Below are 20,202 nucleotides of genomic sequence, written 5' to 3'. Positions count from 1 at the left end.
AGGCGAGGGTGTCAAAAGAGACAAGATCCAGAGGAGAGAAAAATTCAAGAAGAAGGTTATAGAAGTGGCATGGTAGAAGGAGTTGCAATGAAAAGGGACAGGAATCGTAAGGACTGGGAATTGAAGTGATGGAAGTGGGGATGAGAGGGAGTCTGCAGGGGCAATGTGAGAGAAGGAGAAAAAGAATGGGAGAGAAAGTGGTGGATGTTATGACCAGCGGGAATCAGATGACAGTTGGAATGGAATGTGGCAGGTTCAAAAGCCAAAAGTGATAGACGTTGGACAGGTTAATTGTGAGAAGGTATGGGTGGGAGTAAAAAGGAGCATGTATGGAAAGGAATGGGATTCAGAGACACTGCTGTACAATAAAGTAGTCACGTGTAACAGGAATGAAAAGGGGTGTACATTACAGGGGACAGCAGACAGAAGAGGACAAAAGTCTAAAAGGAGGGTCTGAGCAGGTGTGAGTTAAAAAGGCTGGTAAAAGTCAGAGGGGATATGGACAGGAAGGTGGTGGGCTACAATAAGAGGCAAAAAAAGTCTGTCACCATTTTAACACTTTAACAGCTTTGTGGGACAGCTTTATAGGACATGGCATCAGACCTTAAATACAAGCTTCAGACAATACCTTTATTATGGACTCCGGACCACTGACCTATATATAAAATAAGGTACCTCACAGTAGTACATTTAAATATTAATTAAAAAACAACAAAATATTCATGAGCACACATGTATATTATTTGCTCAGCAAATGACTCAAGCAATTACATTTATCAAATTTAAAAAAAAACTCCCTTACTGATCATTTCAACATTCACAGCACCCCACTCATCATGGGTGTCACCAATACCTGGATCCCCACCCAGGACACTCGTTGCCCCGCTGCCTTTCACATGCACTCTGACAGCTTCAGCTCTATGTCCCGCTTCCATCATTGGACTTCCTAACACTATTTTGAGTTCAATTTCAGGCAACTCCTTCCGCCCACCTCTCTCACTAATCTCTTGTTCTTTTAGCCCCCGGCCCCCCTGATCTCTTTCTCCAATCTCGCCCTTCTCTTTGACCATATTCCTACCAAATCAAATCACAATCTGCTCAAAGGTGACTTCCACCTCCCCAAAATTCCCTCTACCTAGCAACCTAGCAACTCCAACTCAGCCCTCTCTGACTTCTCACTTAACTCCTTCTACAGCCTACCCACTCATTCCCAGGGCACCTTGTCCTCCACTCGTCCTCACTTACTGCATCAAATCTCACTATGGAGTCCTACCTATCTGACCATGCCACCTTCACTACAGTATTACTGTTCCTCCCACCTCCACCAACGTACATTTAAATCGGAATCCCTGGCCCGCATACTTTACTGAAGTCGAGTCCTCACTCCTATCTCCAGAAGCTGCCGAGCCTCCAGAACCTGCCGGCAGTTCATATTTTGAGACCCACTGTTCCTCTCAAACATTTACCGCCTGTTCCTGGATCACGCCTAAGAACTATCTGCTCAAAACAGACATGCAAGACTACGTTCACGAGCGGCGCCAGAGCAGCACCCTCAATTCGCCCATCTTCACTATGGCCTTAGGCTCAGCTAAATTGCCCTCCTTCACTAACCTCATCACTACACTTTGCTTTCACTCTCCTACATACTCCAACTTGTGATGGCTTTCACATACCCCTTATCATTCTCCTGTAGACTCTCTGCAAAGGACTTAGCCCAGTACTACTAATTTAAGATGTCCAAAATTCCAGGACAGTCTTACCCCTTTCCTATCCCTCCCAACACTGCTTCTTCCTTGTCCACTATCAGCGCCATTTTCCACCGACATTTCTTCACACCAAAATCTCCCACTGAACTGGCAGCCATCCTGAGGACAGCCAACCAACCTTTTACCCCAGTTAACCAGTTTTCCCCACAGAGGGTCAAGGAACTTGCACCTCTTAGCTGCTCCTATCTTACTGCCATCTTTAATCCCTCCCGTTTGCTTGTGGTCTTTCCTGTTTCATGATAGCTACTGTTCTATCAATCCTGATGAACCCTCAGCAGATGTCAACACTCCTGCTCTCTATCAACCTGTAGCTCTCCTCCTTTACTACCCTTACAGCCTAGAGAGGCCTGGCTTCAACAGGAGCTCCAATAATGACCAGCATTGCCCCTCTACAGTCGGATTATGAAGCTGAGACCCAATGGAAAGAGCCCTTGCTCATGTCTCCAACTATATGATTGAAAGAAGGGAAGTGTGAGTGAGAAAAAGAGGTGAGAGATAAGGAAATGTGGGAGTGAGGAGGAGTGGAAAGACCGAGAAGGGAAGGATATAGTGCTAATGAGGTGTGAGAGTAGAAGTACAGATAAGAGTCTGAGAGTGAGAAAAGGAGGTGCGGGTAACACAGAGAGGTAATGATTGAGTAAGGGAGGTGAGAACGTGGGTGATATGGGAAGGAAAATGGAACGTGTGTGTGTGAGGAAACGTTACGGGGCGAGACAAAGAAGATGGAGCTAGAAGGAGAGCTGAGAGGGGGAAGAGATGGTGAGACTAAAAGAAATAAGTGCGAGTGAGCAGAGGAGGTGCAGCTGAGATGGCAAGGTGAGATTAAGGAGAGGTGAGCGTGAGAAGGAAACATGAGCATCAGAAGGACAATTGAAGTGTATACTGTGTTTTTGGTACAGGCTTTATTTCTCAATTAGAAGGGATTATTTTGTGTCAGATCTCCTGAATGCTGGAACGTAATTAAATGTGGTATAACTGAGTAGCATTGGGAGTCAGAAAACATAGCGTGTTACTATGTTATGTTATGTTGTGAGGGGTTTTATAGAGCATGAAATATTTGCGATGTAAGCGATGAACCTGAACTAAAACCAGGAGTGTACTTCTAGTGCTGTCAATGATGCTGCTTCTTTGCATGTAGTTCCTTTCATACGTTGTCCCTTTATGGGAATACCAGCTGTTCCCGGCGTAACATATGCTGTTCTAGCATATTTGAAAGGGTAATATCAGTTGGTAATTCGTAGGGTCACTTCTGTCCCCCTTCTTAAATATCGGAATTACCACTGATCGCTTCCTGGTAGGGGCGTAGGTCTCTGTGACTTATTAATGGTCATTGAAAAGGCTAAACGTATCAGATGGAATGAGAGGTATGCAAAGGATAAGAAAAGTATCTAAGTTCCAGCGGTCACACTGGCCTCTACGATGTGTCTTTGAAGATGCGTAATTATCAAACTTGTTCCTTTGCAAAATGCCTGTGATAGCATAAGATGTTGTATCATAATCACAGCACTTAGTTTAAGCTCATGAGGAGACATTTGTCCTGCAGCGTTTCACTCTTTTGAGACTGAAACATTGAGCCGGCAATTAACTGTTCATTGACACTGGAACCACTGTTCCCTGTACAAAGAGAAGTGGGGGTGGAAAAAGTAACTTGAAATTATTCCGAATGTTTGCGATAGTGGATAGTGAAGGTGACCGTGTAGAACCGTGCTCATTCTGTTTGTTGAAATGATAGCTGTTGTTGAAGTGGGTGAACTTTGCCATTTGGACAACAGAGGGCAACCTAACACTGTTAGATTGCATCTGTGTGTTGAAAGGATTGCTGTTGTTGAAGTGGGTGCACTTTGCCATTTGGACAGCAGAGGGCAACCTAACACTGATAAATTGCATCTGCTGAGTTCAGAAACATATCTAAGCATTTTATATATATGGATAGATGAGGGGCTGAGCACCTGTGAATCTCCAAGTATCATGTCAGCCTAAAACCAATTTCTCAAGGGCACACAGAATGACAAAAGGTTGATAAGCCCTCTGCTGAGAATAAACACAAGCAAAATTAGCTTGTTCTATGTGCTGTTACCCACACAGAAATGTCTGTATTTGGTGTGCAACTTCCAAAGTCCCTGTTTTTTTTATTTCAGTTTTGATTAAGCAACTAGAGGGCTTTGAACCCTACCCGGATTGTGTGCACCCACTTATGCTTGAGCCTTATTCCTCCAACTACGCACTAATACTCTCAAGGTGGCCGTCTTCATGGCAAGATGATCAAGTACAATAGACACACAATGGAAATTTGGTGGGAACGTAGATGAATCAATAACACATTTCCTGATATTCTTCCCAGGGTATAATGGGCTGAGGAGACGTTATTTGCTGCCGCTTATTCGCCTGATGGACATTAGAACGAGGGAAACAGCAGTTGCATTTTGTAAAAGCACTGCTGATGTAAATTCAGTGTACTTTATATCCAAGTATCTTCAAAGAGTGTGGCTCCAAAGAGAAAAAGTGTAAAGTAAAATCAGGCCTAAAAATATGTTATTGCCAACGAATTATAGTGAGTAATATTAATGTATATAACATTTTAATAATGCATATCTTAACTTTGTATAAGAAAATTGGTGGATGCTATAGGGATTTGTATTTTATGGATTGCTGGTATTAATATATTTTATAACAATTGTGATGTCAAGATGATTTTAGGGTTTTAATTAAAGTTATGTGTGAATCATTTCTGTTTTGGGTGCCAATTTAGATCATGGATTGAGACCCAGTCTGAGACAGTGCAGGGTTGGTGTTGGCGGTTCCCCCTGGGGAGAGCAGGAGGGGGGCTCAGAGTTCCATCCTCCCTGCATGCGTTTCCAGGCACATAAAGGCAGCTCACTGAGTATCCCAGGTTGCTAGATTTGTTAACAAGATGGAATTATGTGTTACCTGTTGTTAGCAGTTCCTCGCTATCTTAGGAACCCTGCTGATCAATTAAGTGGCAAATGCATTTGTCGTCGAGTCTTTCCTCTTATCATGGGGACACAACGTTCGGATACAAAGAATTACAATCCCCAAGGTTCCATTTTTCTGTTATGCTCATGTGCCTCTTTGACCGTGAGCATCTTGAACCTTACCAAGGCAAAGCTCCAGAAAGAGTTCCGTCTCTGGCTGCACCATACTCACCATCTTGATCAAGATGTATTGGCTTCCAAATGACTGACTTTCTTATAGCTTGCTTTGGATTCTCCGTGGCTGCTACACTTTGGCTATTTCTGACCGCTAGTTCGCCTCTGTCTTGAATCTTGACTAGTGGCTGTATCCCATGTTTTCCCTCTTTGGCCTGCTGTGGACTCCTTTTGCATCCTCTTGTAGCTTTGGGTTTTGGCTTCTTCACATGTGTTTTCCAGCAAGTGCTCCACAGAACTGTGTGGACTGCTGTTCACTGCGATCCCAAGTTCATGTCCGGCCAAGTTCTGTTGCGGACGCTAGGTGAGAACTCTCTCCTACCTTTCTTTTTATTTACTCTTTTCCTTTCTCCTTATCTTTCCCGGATTTATTTCATCATCCTCGTTACTGATACTATCCATATCCATGCATATTTGCATAACAATCACTCCATGTTATATGGAGTTTCGTTATTGACGCTGTGCTTTCTATTCCTGGGAGTGACTCCATAAGTATGCATCCTCTATGCCTTCTCTCAGCTGATTGGTGAGTCTACTCTGCGGTCTAGAGGGCCAATTGGTAGAAGGTATCTAGGGCAATCCGTACAGACGATGTTGAACTCTGACACTCAGCGTAGACAGAAACCTTTCAGGTGGGCACAATGGAGGTGGTGAGTACCACAACAGGTGTGGCCAGAACAAGTGCCAGAGGCAGTATGAGAAGAGGGTGGAAATCAAATGCGGGGCAGGAGTCAGAGGTTCTGCAAGTCAGAAACAGAGTCTGAAGGCAATGGGTTTCAGATGGGGTTTTGACATTAGAAATGGGTTTGGCAGTAGAAAGGTTGGGAGTGAGAAGAGGAGGTAGGAGTATTCAGAACGTATCATGAATCAAAAGCGGGTGAAACTCAGAAAGAAGGAGACTTCAGAGATGTTCACTGCTCGATCACCAACAAGGAGTACCCGAAGGGGATGTGAGAAAGGATACACCATCCTTGGAAAACTCCTACAATGTTTGTTAGTGGGGTTGTGAATCACCCATAGAAAATGACGTGGGACGGAGCAGTCGCAACAACGCTCCTAGAAAAGGCCATCTTGTGCTTCTTGTGCTGGTCATTCTCAGTTGCTTTCTCTGTAACTGGGCAGTGCAGCTAGCAGGAAAAACGGCCTGGTTGATAATGGGTTGCTGTACCACCAGGGGATTGCTTGTTCTGAAAAAGACCTGGGGCTACTCTAATATTGGGACTGTCGGGACTCGGGGCTATCTAGCCTTTTGGCTGTAGTCCCTGAGCTTCTATCCGAGGCTACAACCAAAAGACCCGGGGCTATAACCCCCTCAACCTCCCTCTAGAAACGCCTCTGAGTGCCACTATCTTCACGGTTGGGCAACATATTGAGAACATTTCAGCTGAGTACATTAGAACCTGTTCATTACAGTATTAAGCGTTCATAATTGGTGGGGACTGACGCTGACCCGGAGTCGGCTCCTTTGGCAGTACATGGGCCATCTGGAGGTCTTCAGGGACTTCCATCAGGGCTTCATCCTTTGCAACAACACGTGATAACATAGATCTGAGTACATGGAAGCCCCCTTTTTGCTTGGTTAGGTGCATAATTAGTTTGTGATAGGGCTGGGACGCAGGTGCAGACATCCAACAGAGCAAATGGATTGAAAATGTAGTTGGTGCAGTACATGAATGAGATATCAGAACAGCGTCGTCTATTGTCCACATGCGCTAACCTTGGCAGTCGCACGGAGAGGCAGTTCAGATGAAAGACACAACATGAATGCTATTGGCGCTCATCACGAGTGAGAGCCTGCTGCGGAACCCGAAATAGACCTCTCCATGAACGGATAATGTTGACCTTTATTGCCGGGGCAGCCATTTTATCTTGTAAAGCAATTCACACACATTTTATCATTTCCATAAATTTCCACTTAGCATGTTAACACAGCTTCCCCACGCTGCAATGAAAGGAGAGCTACAGACCTGACGTTCGGGGAAACAATTTTATGATTGCCATATTTCAGCGATATTACGCGACATTCCTGGACTTTCATTTTTACTGATGTAGATTTAATCATGCACTAGGAAAAATTAAGGGGAAGGATACGGGCTGCTTGAACATTCCGGAGACAATTACACCTGTTAAAGTGTATGAAATATTAATGCAGTGTGACTGCCAAATGCATTCCGAGGAAGTTAATTCTGAGACATGAATGTTGTGCGCTTCCGTCTGAACAACTTACCGGGTATGAAAGAATATTTTGCTCTAAATCCCAGGCCTTCAAGTTCTTCATCTGATGAAAATTTGATCCACATAAACCTCCCCGTGGATCTTATAAGTGTCGGGCTTTTCAGACCACAGTAGCGGTCGATTAGCGGGGAGAAGCCAAAAGGGCCATCGCGGACCTCCAAATGATCGAAGCGACACTCGAAAGAAGGTTCGATGTGATAGGGATCGTCAAATGTCAGCTCTATTCTTTGGCGAGGAGCCGCTGCGAACAGAGAAAGTTTGCACAGTGGTTAGCATTTCAGATGTGCTGTTGAGGGTCACTTGTTAACACCTTTTTGACGACTCTGCAATAAATACAATGGTTACCTGATGTGAGAAACCTTAAGATAATAGCAAATGAACACACTTTTTACAAGATAGTTAAAAATAATGACATTAAATACCCTATCCTACTGCTTCGATGAATTTATTGCTCCGAAGGGGGCACCACAGTTTGCGGCGGATAGAATTTTAGAGGATATGCTGGCGAAAGATCAGACCACGGAGAGGAAAATGTGGAGAAAATGGCATACATATAGGAGACATCATACACATTTCTCTACATCTTCATATAAGGAAATCTCATGATTAATCAGAACTCATATGCCCACAACGACCTGTGCATTTTTCAAGAACACACACGTGGCAAAGCTGGAGACCAGTGAGAATACCTGTTTTCACATTGCCACGGAGACCACGCAGGCGTGACGCGCCTGGCAGTACACATCTGGTGTCAATTTGTGTTTCTAGAGCTGCACAGATATTTTGGAATCAGAGTGGCAGTGCCAGTTTATGGCGCCATCTGGTTGTGTGTATGACACTTGGGACTAGATGATCCCTTATGCCATGCTAAGAAATGACCTGTTCATACAGTATTTCTTTTTGCACAGTCTGACTGTTCGACACACAATAGGATATTGTAACTCAGGAGGATAGGTCATGGGCAACGTGCTCGCCTTGGAAGCATGGCGATACGGAGCAACACGGTTCGATCCCCGGGTCCGCACTTAGAAACCTCTGGGTATTAAGCGCGTTATAAATAACCTATCATATCATATCATACTATCAAACAATTTTGCTTGAAATGGCTCCCATTCAAATCATAGTAGAAAGGTCTCCGGTGTCCCCATTACCCAATAATGAATATGCAAAAATCAAGAAAATGCCAGGATACCTTGTTCATATCATTAACGGGCACAACATGAGATTAACATTGGCAGATGCCACTGCACATGTCGCCCCAGCTAAACGTGAGCACATACCACTGAATATGTAGTTCGAGCTGTGCCATTCTAGAGAGCAGTGTATGCATACAGATGGATGCCAAAATCCTATATAAACAAGCATTGGCAATGGCAACAGTTTGGGCTTTTGTGGGGGCATGGGAAAGGCACTTGCAAGGCACAGACGTAGTGCTATTAACTGGCCACTGATGGTAGCAGGTGCAAAATGGCGCGAGTAACTGGCCATCGAATAGCTTTGCCTGGGATTTTCCTAGCACTTATAAACAAGCCAAAACTGTTGGCTTTGCCAATGCCTGTTTTTAACAGGACTTCCATGAAGGAAACGCAGAGTGCTTATAAATCAAGTGGCTGAAGGCACCTTTTAAATACATTTTTATTGCACCAGTAGTAGGTTTACAGCTCCAGATAAATCTTTAACTCTCAGAAGACTGCTTTGAAGAAACACTGGCAGGCAATTTTAGTGCAAAGTTTGAAGGCAAGGCTTGATTAAAGCGAGCTGAAAGAGTTCCCATGAGGAGGTGTTTTGGGTGGGGAGGGGCAGGAATTGGGTGGGAATGGCTATAGGGATTAGCATGGCCACGGGCAGTCTATGGGTGGGCAAATAACCAAACAGCACCAACAGGATGTGTTTCACTCCTTAAATGCCATTCCTCCCTAGGTGTACTCTAATGCAATATTTAGGCTTATAACCCAAAATAAAAATGTCTAAAGCACCATAATACTATTGCATGATCTACAGCTGTGCTGCTTGGTGGATTCTGTGCATAGCGTAGCTCTGAGCAGTGTCGGCCATGACTGTATCTGCCAGCTACTCCCACTGCCCTAAGCCTGGTGGAGGCTTCTCTGCACCTGAGCTAGGAGCTTGGGCTTGGCTTTCTTTAGTCCATATGGCGCGAGAGTCTTTGATGCGATTGTCCAGAGGCCCTGTTATTTCCTCTTACATGGCCTGGAGCTGCGCTCTTTTTGAAATAACTGCACGGCTTTGACGAGAAGTGTGATTAAAAAAACATCCAGGTGAATTGTAATATTTGCTGGTCAGGAAATAGTAAGTAAATGGAGAGAGTTTTATGGAACCGCACGCAGGCTCCCATCAAGCAACCTCTTTTATTGTTGTACGTGTTTTATGTGATTGTAGAAGCAAGAACAAATAGTCCTCCAACTCCCATAGTGCACCATTGGCTGCTTCGCCAATCAGAAAGTGACAGTCGTTATTAAATAATGCCACACCCTTTTCTTGCTGCTTGAGTACCCAACTTAAATCAACACAGTTTGAAATGTATTTAGTTCTGTTAATTTAGTTGTATAATTCAGGGGTCTCACGTGCCCTGTGACCTTGCGTGACCATGCTGTCAGAAGGCCATCTAGTCGTGTTTTTATCCCTTTGGATTCTGGGCCTTGTAGGTTTTTCTTTACCATTTGAAAAATGGGAAAACTAGTCCCAGAATTCCAAGCAAAAATAGGACTTGATGGCATTCTCACGCATGGCCATGGGAAGCTTGAGACCTATGTATAATTCACAAGGCTGATTTAGTACTTTCAGTGGGGCTGTTCCACTAAGGTTGTTTGACTTTAGTCAGAACCTGCCTGTACTGTTCTGTACATTACCTCCTCATCCCTCGTCCTCATCACAGTACTTACTCTATGAAGGTGTCCGACCTTTCGACATAACCCTTTCCCAATATATATATATATATATATATATACATATTTCCTTTTTCTGAGGACCCTCCACCTCATAGTCTGGGTCATAAAGCCCCTGAACTGTCACATAGATTTCCTGTTTTGCTTTCTGTCCTTCTGGACAGTGAATCCTGGAGAGGTCAGCTGGCCTGGTCTCTTGCTTTCCCAAAATGTGACCCCGTTACTGGACACTGTAGGTCTGAGAATGTAGTTGTTTATTACCGCTCAGTCTCTGCTTGGCTTGGGAGTTCGGGGTGGGAAGGCAGCCCCAGGCCTGGTGAGAATGGGGCTTCCATGGAATTCTGCTGTGATTAGCGCGGGCGGTGCCCAAGCCCGTGGGTGGATCTGCATGAATCTCCCTGGGCCTGCAAGATGGCGAGCCCTATGGATTGAGCAACAGGAAAAGTCAACAGCGTCCGTGGTTACCAGGGCCCACACGATGGCCATGATATAAGAAAGGGTGGCTGCATGGGGATTTGTGGATTGCGTACACCCCTTCAAGGAGTCCTGAGGACACAGTGAGCAGTGGCGATCGGTCACTGTTGTAAGCTCAATGAACAGTGTACTCCTATACAGACATTGCAAAATGGAAACTATAAACCTGTTTTAAAAAGGTTCTGAGGCCAGCAGACTGGCTACTCCACCTCACCCTTAAGGGCACATACTTAACTGTCCCTATAATTCTAACCCCATGGGAGTTTCTTGCAGTTTGCTTAGGACTCTTCTCATCCTCTTTGGTGTTTTACCAAGTTCTGCTGTACAGGGGGATCTTTTTCCACACCAGGAAGAGTGAGACTCCTCGTTTACCTCGATGACATATTGATCATGGCCAAGAGGCCAGGCGGGTGCAAATGTCAATTTATTACAGAGCCCACATGTGTGATCAACTGACACAGAGACTTCCACTTCCCAATTGCTGACATTCCTAGGATTCCCAGAAGATTCCAAAAATCCTACTCTCAGACTTCCTGTATCCAAAACACAGAACAATAGGAAAGACCTGAAAAGAGTCTTGAAATCCCCAGTGATATCCCTCTGGGCAATGGCGGGGTTAATAGTACTACTTTCATCTTCCATCCAGTCGATATGTCTGGGACCCCTGGTTTACAGAGGCATGCAACGGCTGAAAATATGATGCCTTCAGAATGGTCTAATTTATGCAACTTGGACTCAACTGTGCAGGGAGGCTACAGATGAGAAAAAGCAGCGGTTCATGCACATGGAGGCGTGAAGCAGCCGCGCCATCTTAACCTAATCCACAGATCTACTATTAGAATCATCTGACAGAAGATTAGGGTGGTGCACTCTATGAGGCCGCCCTTGGACTGGCGGATCATGATCTGCAGAGAAATCCTAGTTGGACATATATCTCTTAGAGATGCTGGCAGCAGCCTTGGTGGATCATGATCTGCAGGGAAAGCCTCGTTGGTCATACAACTCTTAGAGATGCTAGCAGCATCCTCGGTGGATCATTATCTGCAGAGAAAGCCTCGTTGGACATACATCTCTAAGAGATGCTAGCAGCAGCCTTGGTGGATCATGATCTGCAGGGAAAGCCTCGTTGGTCATACAACTCTTAGAGATGCCAGCAGCATCCTTGGTAGATCATGATCTGCAGGGAATGCCTCGTTGGACATACATATCTTAGAGATGCCAGCAGCATCCGTGGTGGATCATTATCTGCAGGGAAAGCCTCGTTGGACATACATCTGTTAGAGATGCCAGCAGCATCCTTGGTGGATCATTATCTGCAGAGAAAGCCTCGTTGGTCATACATCTCTAAGAGATGCTAGCAGCATCCTTGGTGGATCATTATCTGCAGAGAAAGCCTCGTTGGTCATACATCTCTAAGAGATGCTAGCAGCATCCTTGGTGGATCATTATCTGCAGAGAAAGCCTCGTTGGACATACATCTCTAAGAGATGCTAGCAGCATCCTTGGTGGATCATTATCTGCAGAGAAAGCCTCGTTGGTCATACATCTCTAAGAGATGCTAGCAGCATCCTTGGTGGATCATTATCTGCAGAGAAAGCCTCGTTGGACATACATCTCTAAGAGATGCTAGCAGCATCCTTGGTGGATCATGATCTGCAGGGAAAGCCTCGTTGGACATACAACTCTTAGAGATGCCAGCAGCATCCTTGGTGGATCATGATCTGCAGGGAAAGCCTCGTTGGACATACAACTCTTAGAGATGCCAGCAGCATCCTTGGTGGATCATTATCTGCAGAAAAAGCCTCGTTGGTCATACATCTCTAAGAGATGCTAGCAGCATCCTTGGTGGATCATGATCTGCAGGGAAAGCCTCGTTGGACATACAACTCTTAGAGATGCCAGCAGCATCCTTGGTAGATCATGATCTGCAGGGAATGCCTCGTTGGACATACATATCTTAGAGATGCCAGCAGCATCCTTGGTGGATCATTATCTGCAGGGAAAGCCTCGTTGGACATACATCTGTTAGAGATGCTAGCAGCATCCTTGGTGGATCATTATCTGCAGAGAAAGCCTCGCTGGTCATACATCTCTAAGAGATTCTAGCAGCATCCTTGGTGGATCATTATCTGCAGAGAAAGCCTCGTTGGACATACAACTCTTAGAGATGCTAGCAGCATCCTTGGTGGATCATTATCTGCAGGGAAAGCCTCGTTGGTCATACATCTCTAAGAGATGCTAGCAGCATCCTTGGTGGATCATGATCTGCAGGGAAAGCCTCGTTGGACATACAACTCTTAGAGATGCTAGCAGCATCCTTGGTGGATCATTATCTGCAGGGAAAGCCTCGTTGGACATACATCTGTTAGAGATGCTAGCAGCATCCTTGGTGGATCATTATCTGCAGAGAAAGCCTCGTTGGTCATACAACTCTTAGAGATGCTAGCAGCATCCTTGGTGGATCATTATCTGCAGAAAAAGCCTCGTTGGTCATACATCTCTAAGAGATGCTAGCAGCATCCTTGGTGGATCATGATCTGCAGGGAAAGCCTTGTTGGACATACAACTCTTAGAGATGCCAGCAGCATCCTTGGTGGATCATGATCTGCAGGGAAAGCCTTGTTGGACATACATCTCTAAGAGATGCTAGCAGCATCCTTGGCGGATCATGATCTGCAGAGAAAGCCTCGTTGGACATAAATGTCTTAGAGATGCTAGCAGCATCCTTGGTAGATCATGATCTGCCGAAAACACCTCGTTGGACATAAATCTCTTAGAGATGCTAGCAGCATCCTTTGCAGTTAGGGCTGTTGCCTGACAACAGATCTGTCTTGGGCGGATAGCGCAGGGGCAATGTGCTCGCCTTGAAAGCAAGACGACAAGGAGCAAAGCAAGTTCAATCCCTGGGTCCGTGCTTAGAAACCTCTGGATATTAAACGTGTTATAAATAACTGATTACAATATCCAAAGCAATAATTTACTTCACACAGGCAGCGTTTCAGCGGTATGCTACATCAACCAACTAGCGGGTACATGGTCAAAGACCCATTTGGACATGCCAGGACAGATTTGAGTTTTTTCCTGACTCACCAACTCAAAGTACAAGCGTATTTTCTACCGGATACATGAAGCACGGTAGCATATTGGTGTTCTCGTTACCCAAGAGACGAATGCGACTAGAGAATCCCTCTGTGTGTTTGTCAACCACTTTGGGAAATTAGGTGTTTTTCAACTAGGCCTCTTTGACTCTCACCTGAAGCCCCCAGCTTCCCTGCTTCTTTGCTTGACGCCCAAACACAGAAACAACAGATACCTTTCTTTATACTCGGGGGACTAGGGTTTGTTACGCAACCGCCCCCCCTTTTTTTCATGATTCCCAGATGTGTGGTGGAAATTCAGAGCCAACCAGCAGATTTGGCCGTCATATTCCGCTGTCAACACCTCAGTCGGGGCAGCCACTAGTCCTGGAACTGTCACCCAACCTGTCTATACTACACGCCGGGTGGCAGGATCTCTGGAAGAATTCCAAGTGGGATCCCCACCCATTATGGACCTACGGGTGCCAGCAACTGATGGCAAAGCACCTATCAGGGAGTGAAGAGATTCCCCATGGGTGTCAACATCAACTACAGGCTGCCTCAAGGGCTCTTGGACCTCCAGCACACTCAGTTCACACAATTCTATCATACTGAGAAACCTTATAGATCAGTTAGAATCTGCAGACATGTTTAAGTGGATGGGGCACCAACAGGGGGGCACCCTTTGGTAAAAAGGCTGTGAAAAGTTTCCCAGATTAAGAAACCTCTCCTTCCAACATGTGAAATTGATATTGACTCCATTCCTTGGCTGACCAAAATGTTCAGATATTTCTCTGCAGCCCTTTAAGTCAAACCTGCTCTATTTATGTGTCTAATTCTATCTAGAAGAGTTTCAGATGTGAGAGTTCTAGATTTAACAGGTCATGTCTTCACCTGATAATGTCCTCTTCCTAAATGCACCAAGACTTAATCTAAAAGGATTGAGTATCAGGCTTTACCTCAGTCTGATAAACATTGTCTTATATGTGCTTATAATGCTATAAGCATCAGTCACGTACGGACGTCCTCATCACGACTCTTCATTTCCTGGAGTAAGTCCCTCTGCCCTATCTCCTCCCCCTCATTGGCAAGCTGAATTAGATGGCTATTTCACAAGCAGTGGAGGATACTTCTCTCCTAAGTACCCAATGGGCTCCAAGTCATACTGGTCGGGTGTCTGCTTGCAGGACATTGTGGCTCATTATAAGTTGCTGCTGCGGTAATAACGTGCCTGTATTAACGTATACCGGCAAGTTACCAACTAATAGTTTGCTGGTGGGGCCCCTGAGTTACCTTCAGTAAAGAGTAGGAGGAAAATCAGGTGCTTTACTGCCAAAAATTGCTGGTATTACCAGTGGCCGTAATACCGGAAAAGGGATTTACAACGGTTGCCGGCACTGGTAATCCTGCGGTAATACCTCCGGACCGAGTGCCAGTAACAGTAATACAGTAATACAGTATACCAGTATCCTGGCAGATTAACCGCCAGAATATCGGCAAACTTATAGTGAGGCCCATTCTCAGAGCAGCAGACTGGTCCAATTGTATGATATGGCATTTACAACGCGCGTATACACAAGTGTTTGAAGTGCGAAAAAAGTGTAGAAACTTTAATGCATTTTACTTTATACCTATTGTGCAGGTCTTTTGGATGTACTTACACAGCTTTGAACTTGAATAATAGGAGCATTTCTGCTGGGCCATAAAATACTGATTCCTCTGAGGTATGATGACGGCGAGTCAAGATGTTACTAACACGCATACAGGCAAGTATTATCCCTCCATATTACCTCCCCATATCAGACATGCCAACTGTGGAGCCCCTGAGAGGGAGCTTTCACAACAGAAATCGAGAGAATGTAATTTTCCCATACGACTGCATTGGGGTTATAATTATTTTAGGCAGGAGACAGTAAAAAATATCACTATTTTTTATTGAAAAATCGGGAGTCTCCCACCTAAATCGGGGGGGTTGGCATGTATGCCATATGTCTCTCTGTTTTGTCACTTTGGAAGGATTCGACAGGTCAGCATTGTTCTGATGTGACGGTCACAACGAGGAAGGTTTCCGGGTTGCCCTCAGGGACCAAGACAGGAAGTCAAAGAATATCAATCCTCATACAGGAGGGAAACGAGGATATTTTGAGGATGGGGTGCTCTCTAATAGACTATCGTCCTCTGATTGGTGGAGCTGGGATTAATGTGCTATGGGAATTCGAGTTTTTCTTTTGGTTCTTACTGCACAACCATCATAAACAAATAACGAGATTGAATAATACTCAGCGGTGTGTCCTGACTCCTTTGACTGGGGTGGCCCAAGTGGGGCACTGACTTACTTATGCGGGGATGGCATGAAGTACCGGCGCACACACACATATTGATCATAATTTAGGATAAATGGTTAGCACCTGGGTTGGCCAATCAGATTTCAGGGGTAGCACGTGCCACTTCAGGCCACTCCCTGGACACGCCACTGATAATACTTGCCAACGCACCTGGTAGTGAAGTCTCCTAATCAAGGCTGCTCAATGAACCACTGACCCACCGACAGAGCTCTCAAAACATACTAATAGAGGAGATCAGGCTGCACACGCACATCAGAGTTGGTTAGCCAGCATGCACACAACATAAAAAGAGGACAAACCTGGACCTTTGACAGCAGAAATATTACCATGGGTTCTCCTTCTACGTGACGTAGCTCCTCTAGGAATAGAACTGCCCCAGTTATTACATTCTGGAACCATTTACTTGGTACTCAGACTTTGGGGCACTTTAGTGGGGGGTGCGTTGTCTTGTCATGAACAGTTAAGTTTGTTTTGACATCATAGTGAGACCAGAGCAATACCTGTCGGGCCTGCACTTTTTGCACCTGTCTGTACATATAAAAGAGATAGGAATTTGCAGGCTATATTGGCTTGACGGTCTCAGTCTGGCGCCAGATATATCAATTCACGTAGTTTAAAGGTGAATCTGTTCAGCCATGTGGATTGCGTGTCACTGCATCACTCGGGCTCAAAGCTGACAACTAGTCAGGACAAATAAAGTAACGATATGATAGGTTATTTATAATGCGCTTTATACCCAGAGGTTTCTCAGCACGGACCAAGGAATCGAACCTGAGCTGCTCCGCGTCGCATTGCTTCCAAGGCGAGCACTTTACCCCTGAGCTATCCTACCAAGACAAGCAGCATGGGGCCAATTAATCTGTGGAACCTCTTCAGCAAATGGTTAGCCTTTTCCTCGTCGAACTGGTTTGACCAACCCTCTTTCATGCTCTGAATTTTTAAACAGCGCATATCACTGTCAGACCTTAAGGGAAATATGCTGGCCAGATAGCCCCGCTTCTCTAAGCATTCAACGTTTGTGGTAGAGGGGAAACTCGCCTGGAGAATACAGAGACGATTTGCTACGACGCAATCACTTTTATACACACAAACACACACAAACACACGCTATTCAGCATTTAATTCAAAATAGCCATACACCACAAATACCTTCTAAAATGTAGACACACTCCTTGTTTGGTGGATAGGTATCAGGAAAATTTGGCGAAGCAAAATGGCCTCCATTGCTCGTCCGGACCCAAATGCCGCACTGGGGAGGTGGAATGTGCTTCACAGCCAGATTAAGCGCATCTATAAAAAAAAAAGGAAATCTGCATTACAATTGTGTTGCTTCTTAGACAATGCAGTGAAACATTAGGTTCCTGTCAAGGGATTGCTCCCTGTGTGGCGACCAGCATTGCTGACTGCGTGCAGTGCCCAGAAAAAGACAGAGAATGGACCTAAATGCTTAATGGTGAAGAGAATATTATTGTGATGCAACCATTTTTCCTCCGCTGGAAACCCAGTTATTGAAACTCTGCAGACAAGCACTTGTTTGTCATATAGAGAGAGGGAGCAGCCTCGTTTTCAGTTTAAAATGCGTCCTTCCCTTGGGCTATCTTTGTTGGTATGCCTTTTAAATAATTGTTTTGTTATTTTGTTTTGTTAAATAAAGTATTCAACTTAATTGTTATGTTAAACATTTTGCATTCTCAAAGATGAACAGGTTAGGGATCTTTTGCTTCTCTGGGAGACTGACGTCATTTCCTGGTTTGATGTAACACAGAGAATATTAAGAGAAAAGAACCCTTACAGGAACCTGCCATCACCCACTCCACAGAAACGAAGCTATCTTCGTGCTAGTCTATGGGGCGCGAAAAAAGGTCAGTAACAAACAAGCAATTCCCTTTTCTTTGTAAAAGGAAGAAAACTAATTATAAAATACCTAAACAAAATAATGAAAATTAGTAAATTTGAAATTAGTACACAGACATTTGCAAAACTAGCACCATATTTAAAACTCTAAAATATGATTTTAATTTTAATACCAGTGCTCCATTATCTGACTGCTTATTGACTACAAAAATATACGATAAGCGAAGAACCAAGTAGGTGGGTGATTTCTTGACCACACACCTTTTCCATGTATACCTCTTCTAAGAACTGCTGTGATAGGTTACAATATTAGACGACCAAAACGATCAAAAGACAAAGAGAAAAGACAGGAAACAAACAGAGGAGGGAAAACATAAGGTAAAAATGCAAGAATTAATAGAGAGAAAAAGAGAAAAGACAGCAAAGGAATAAAGAGAAAAATAAGAGACAAATGATTATCAAAGCGAATTTTGCATGATAAGTCTGCCTTGGATAAAGTTCTAAATAGCAGCCACCGGATTTCAATGAATTTATCCAGGCAGGTTTTTAGGTATGGAATTTATTTGACAAGGATGTTAGCAGTAAGCTTGTTGAGCCGCTGGTATCGGGGAGAGGGGTGTGCATTGGCACGAATCTGAAACATTTGTGTTGACTTTCAATCTTCTTGTCATGGCCTACCAGAATTAACTTGGGAGTTAAGACAATGTTAGTTTCACATTGAAGTTTAATATTTTTTCCTATGGTAATCCGGTGGTACGTGTGGATCGCAGGACCAAGATCCAACATGCACTTAATATCTGCACCTTCATTCGGGCATCTTTGGGAAATTGAGGAGGCCAGTAAATGCCTTCCAAACATTCTGTCTGCAATAGAGTTCAGTAGATGCGCCATATTAAATGCCTGAAGATTGAGATGTGTGGACTAAATGGGACAAGACTAAAGGAGGGGTTTAAGGTAAACGGAAAGAAACAGGTGCATCTTGAGAGCATGACAGAAGCGGATATGGTACAGCAATATTTCTCACACAGTTTTAGGGGGAAGGTTACAACGTTCATTCATCAAGTGTTTTTTAAGGGTTTTTTGCCAAATTCTTTTTTTCAAAAAAATCAATCGAAAAATATATGGGGGAGGGTAGGCCAGGGTATATAAGGGGTGTGGAGTAGGGAAGAGAATAAAACTAATAAGGGTGGGGGGCTGGGGTGACCCCAACAAAATAAAATAAACATTTTCAATGGGTTTTTTCAAGAATAGAATTTGGCAAAAAAACCATCGAATAAAAAACAACTGTTGATGAATGAACATAGAACAAGGGGAAAGGAGTTCCAGAGATTCAGCTCTGGACTGCACATTTTGTCTACCAAAGAGATTCCTTAAGCGTTTTGGGGGTTGTGAGGAGAGCAGAGTTTGAAGAACTTAAGAGTTCTTTGTGGCTGATAGGCTTCAATGTAGTTTCAAAGGGAAACTGGGCCTTGGTCGTATAGAGCACTGTAAGACAAAGCATTTTAAATTGGGTCCTGGAGGAGGTTGGAAGCCAGTGCAGGTGGAACAGGGCATGTGAAGTGTGGTCCTGGGTTTTAAGGATAGAAATAATGCTTTGCATTGTGTTCTTGCTCAGCTGAAGTTCGACGGTTGGTGCCTTGGGGAGGCCAACATAAACAGGGCTGGCAAAATCAATTCGCGGGTGAATGATGACCCAAATGAGGCAGGATCTGGGAAGGTACAAGGTGTAAGCCATGGTGTTTTGTATACATTGCAGTGTTTATATCTATTTAAAGTATTATTGCTTAGGGACCCAGTCTTTAATTTGAAATTCCTTGAGGATATCTTTGACCACGGGAACTCCTCTCCTCTATCATTGTGTTCTGATGCTGATTTACTGTAAAAGGGCCTAACAAATGCACAATAAATAAATAATCATATTTGATAGCAAAGGGTATCCAGAGAGCACAGTGAATGGAGGTTTTATGCATTTGTAAATATTTGGCTATGTTGCTCCACATGCGTGTCCGTGCTTGCCACAATTTGACTCTGACTTCTTTGAAGAACTTGGGGTTGTGAATTTTGAACAGTAGGCTGCTTGTCTCCTTGTTAATGATTCAATTCATTGCGATATTCCAGGACAGGATAACCATTGCAGCATTGATTCTCTGACCCAGAGCAGCCCAGGAGTAGTGTCCGAATTCAAGGAGCACAGAAGTGGCCTCTGGAATGGGAAAAAAAGCTACTTATATCCCCGCCTCACTTTATTTGGTGCCCATATGTGCTTTTTAATTATTTATTTGAAGTACTGATTTGGCGGGTCTTAAATAAATGCAAAGGTGTCCTTTAGATCATATGTTTCAGTCAATAACTGCTGAAGCTAAGTTTTTCCATTTCTGTAA

The 20,202-nt window shown here is 44.3% G+C and overlaps 1 protein-coding gene across 1 annotated transcript in view; it reads right to left on the bottom strand.

The window, feature by feature from the left end:
- NETO2 (neuropilin and tolloid like 2) overlaps nucleotides 1-20,202 on the bottom strand; it is a 530,310-nt gene that overhangs the window by 238,941 nt on the left and 271,167 nt on the right. The window contains exons 3-4 of the mRNA XM_069607060.1: nucleotides 17,117-17,257; nucleotides 7,161-7,409 (exon numbers count right to left, since the gene is read on the bottom strand). Coding sequence (XP_069463161.1) covers nucleotides 7,161-7,409; nucleotides 17,117-17,257 — 390 coding nt within the window. The remainder of the gene's footprint in view (nucleotides 1-7,160; nucleotides 7,410-17,116; nucleotides 17,258-20,202) is intronic.

The sequence above is a fragment of the Ambystoma mexicanum genome, chromosome 1p, assembly GCF_040938575.1.
Source record: "Ambystoma mexicanum isolate Mex_15411 chromosome 1p, UKY_AmexF1_1, whole genome shotgun sequence".
Taxonomy (NCBI): domain Eukaryota; kingdom Metazoa; phylum Chordata; class Amphibia; order Caudata; family Ambystomatidae; genus Ambystoma; species Ambystoma mexicanum.
This window is presented reverse-complemented; position numbering and strand designations above follow the sequence as displayed.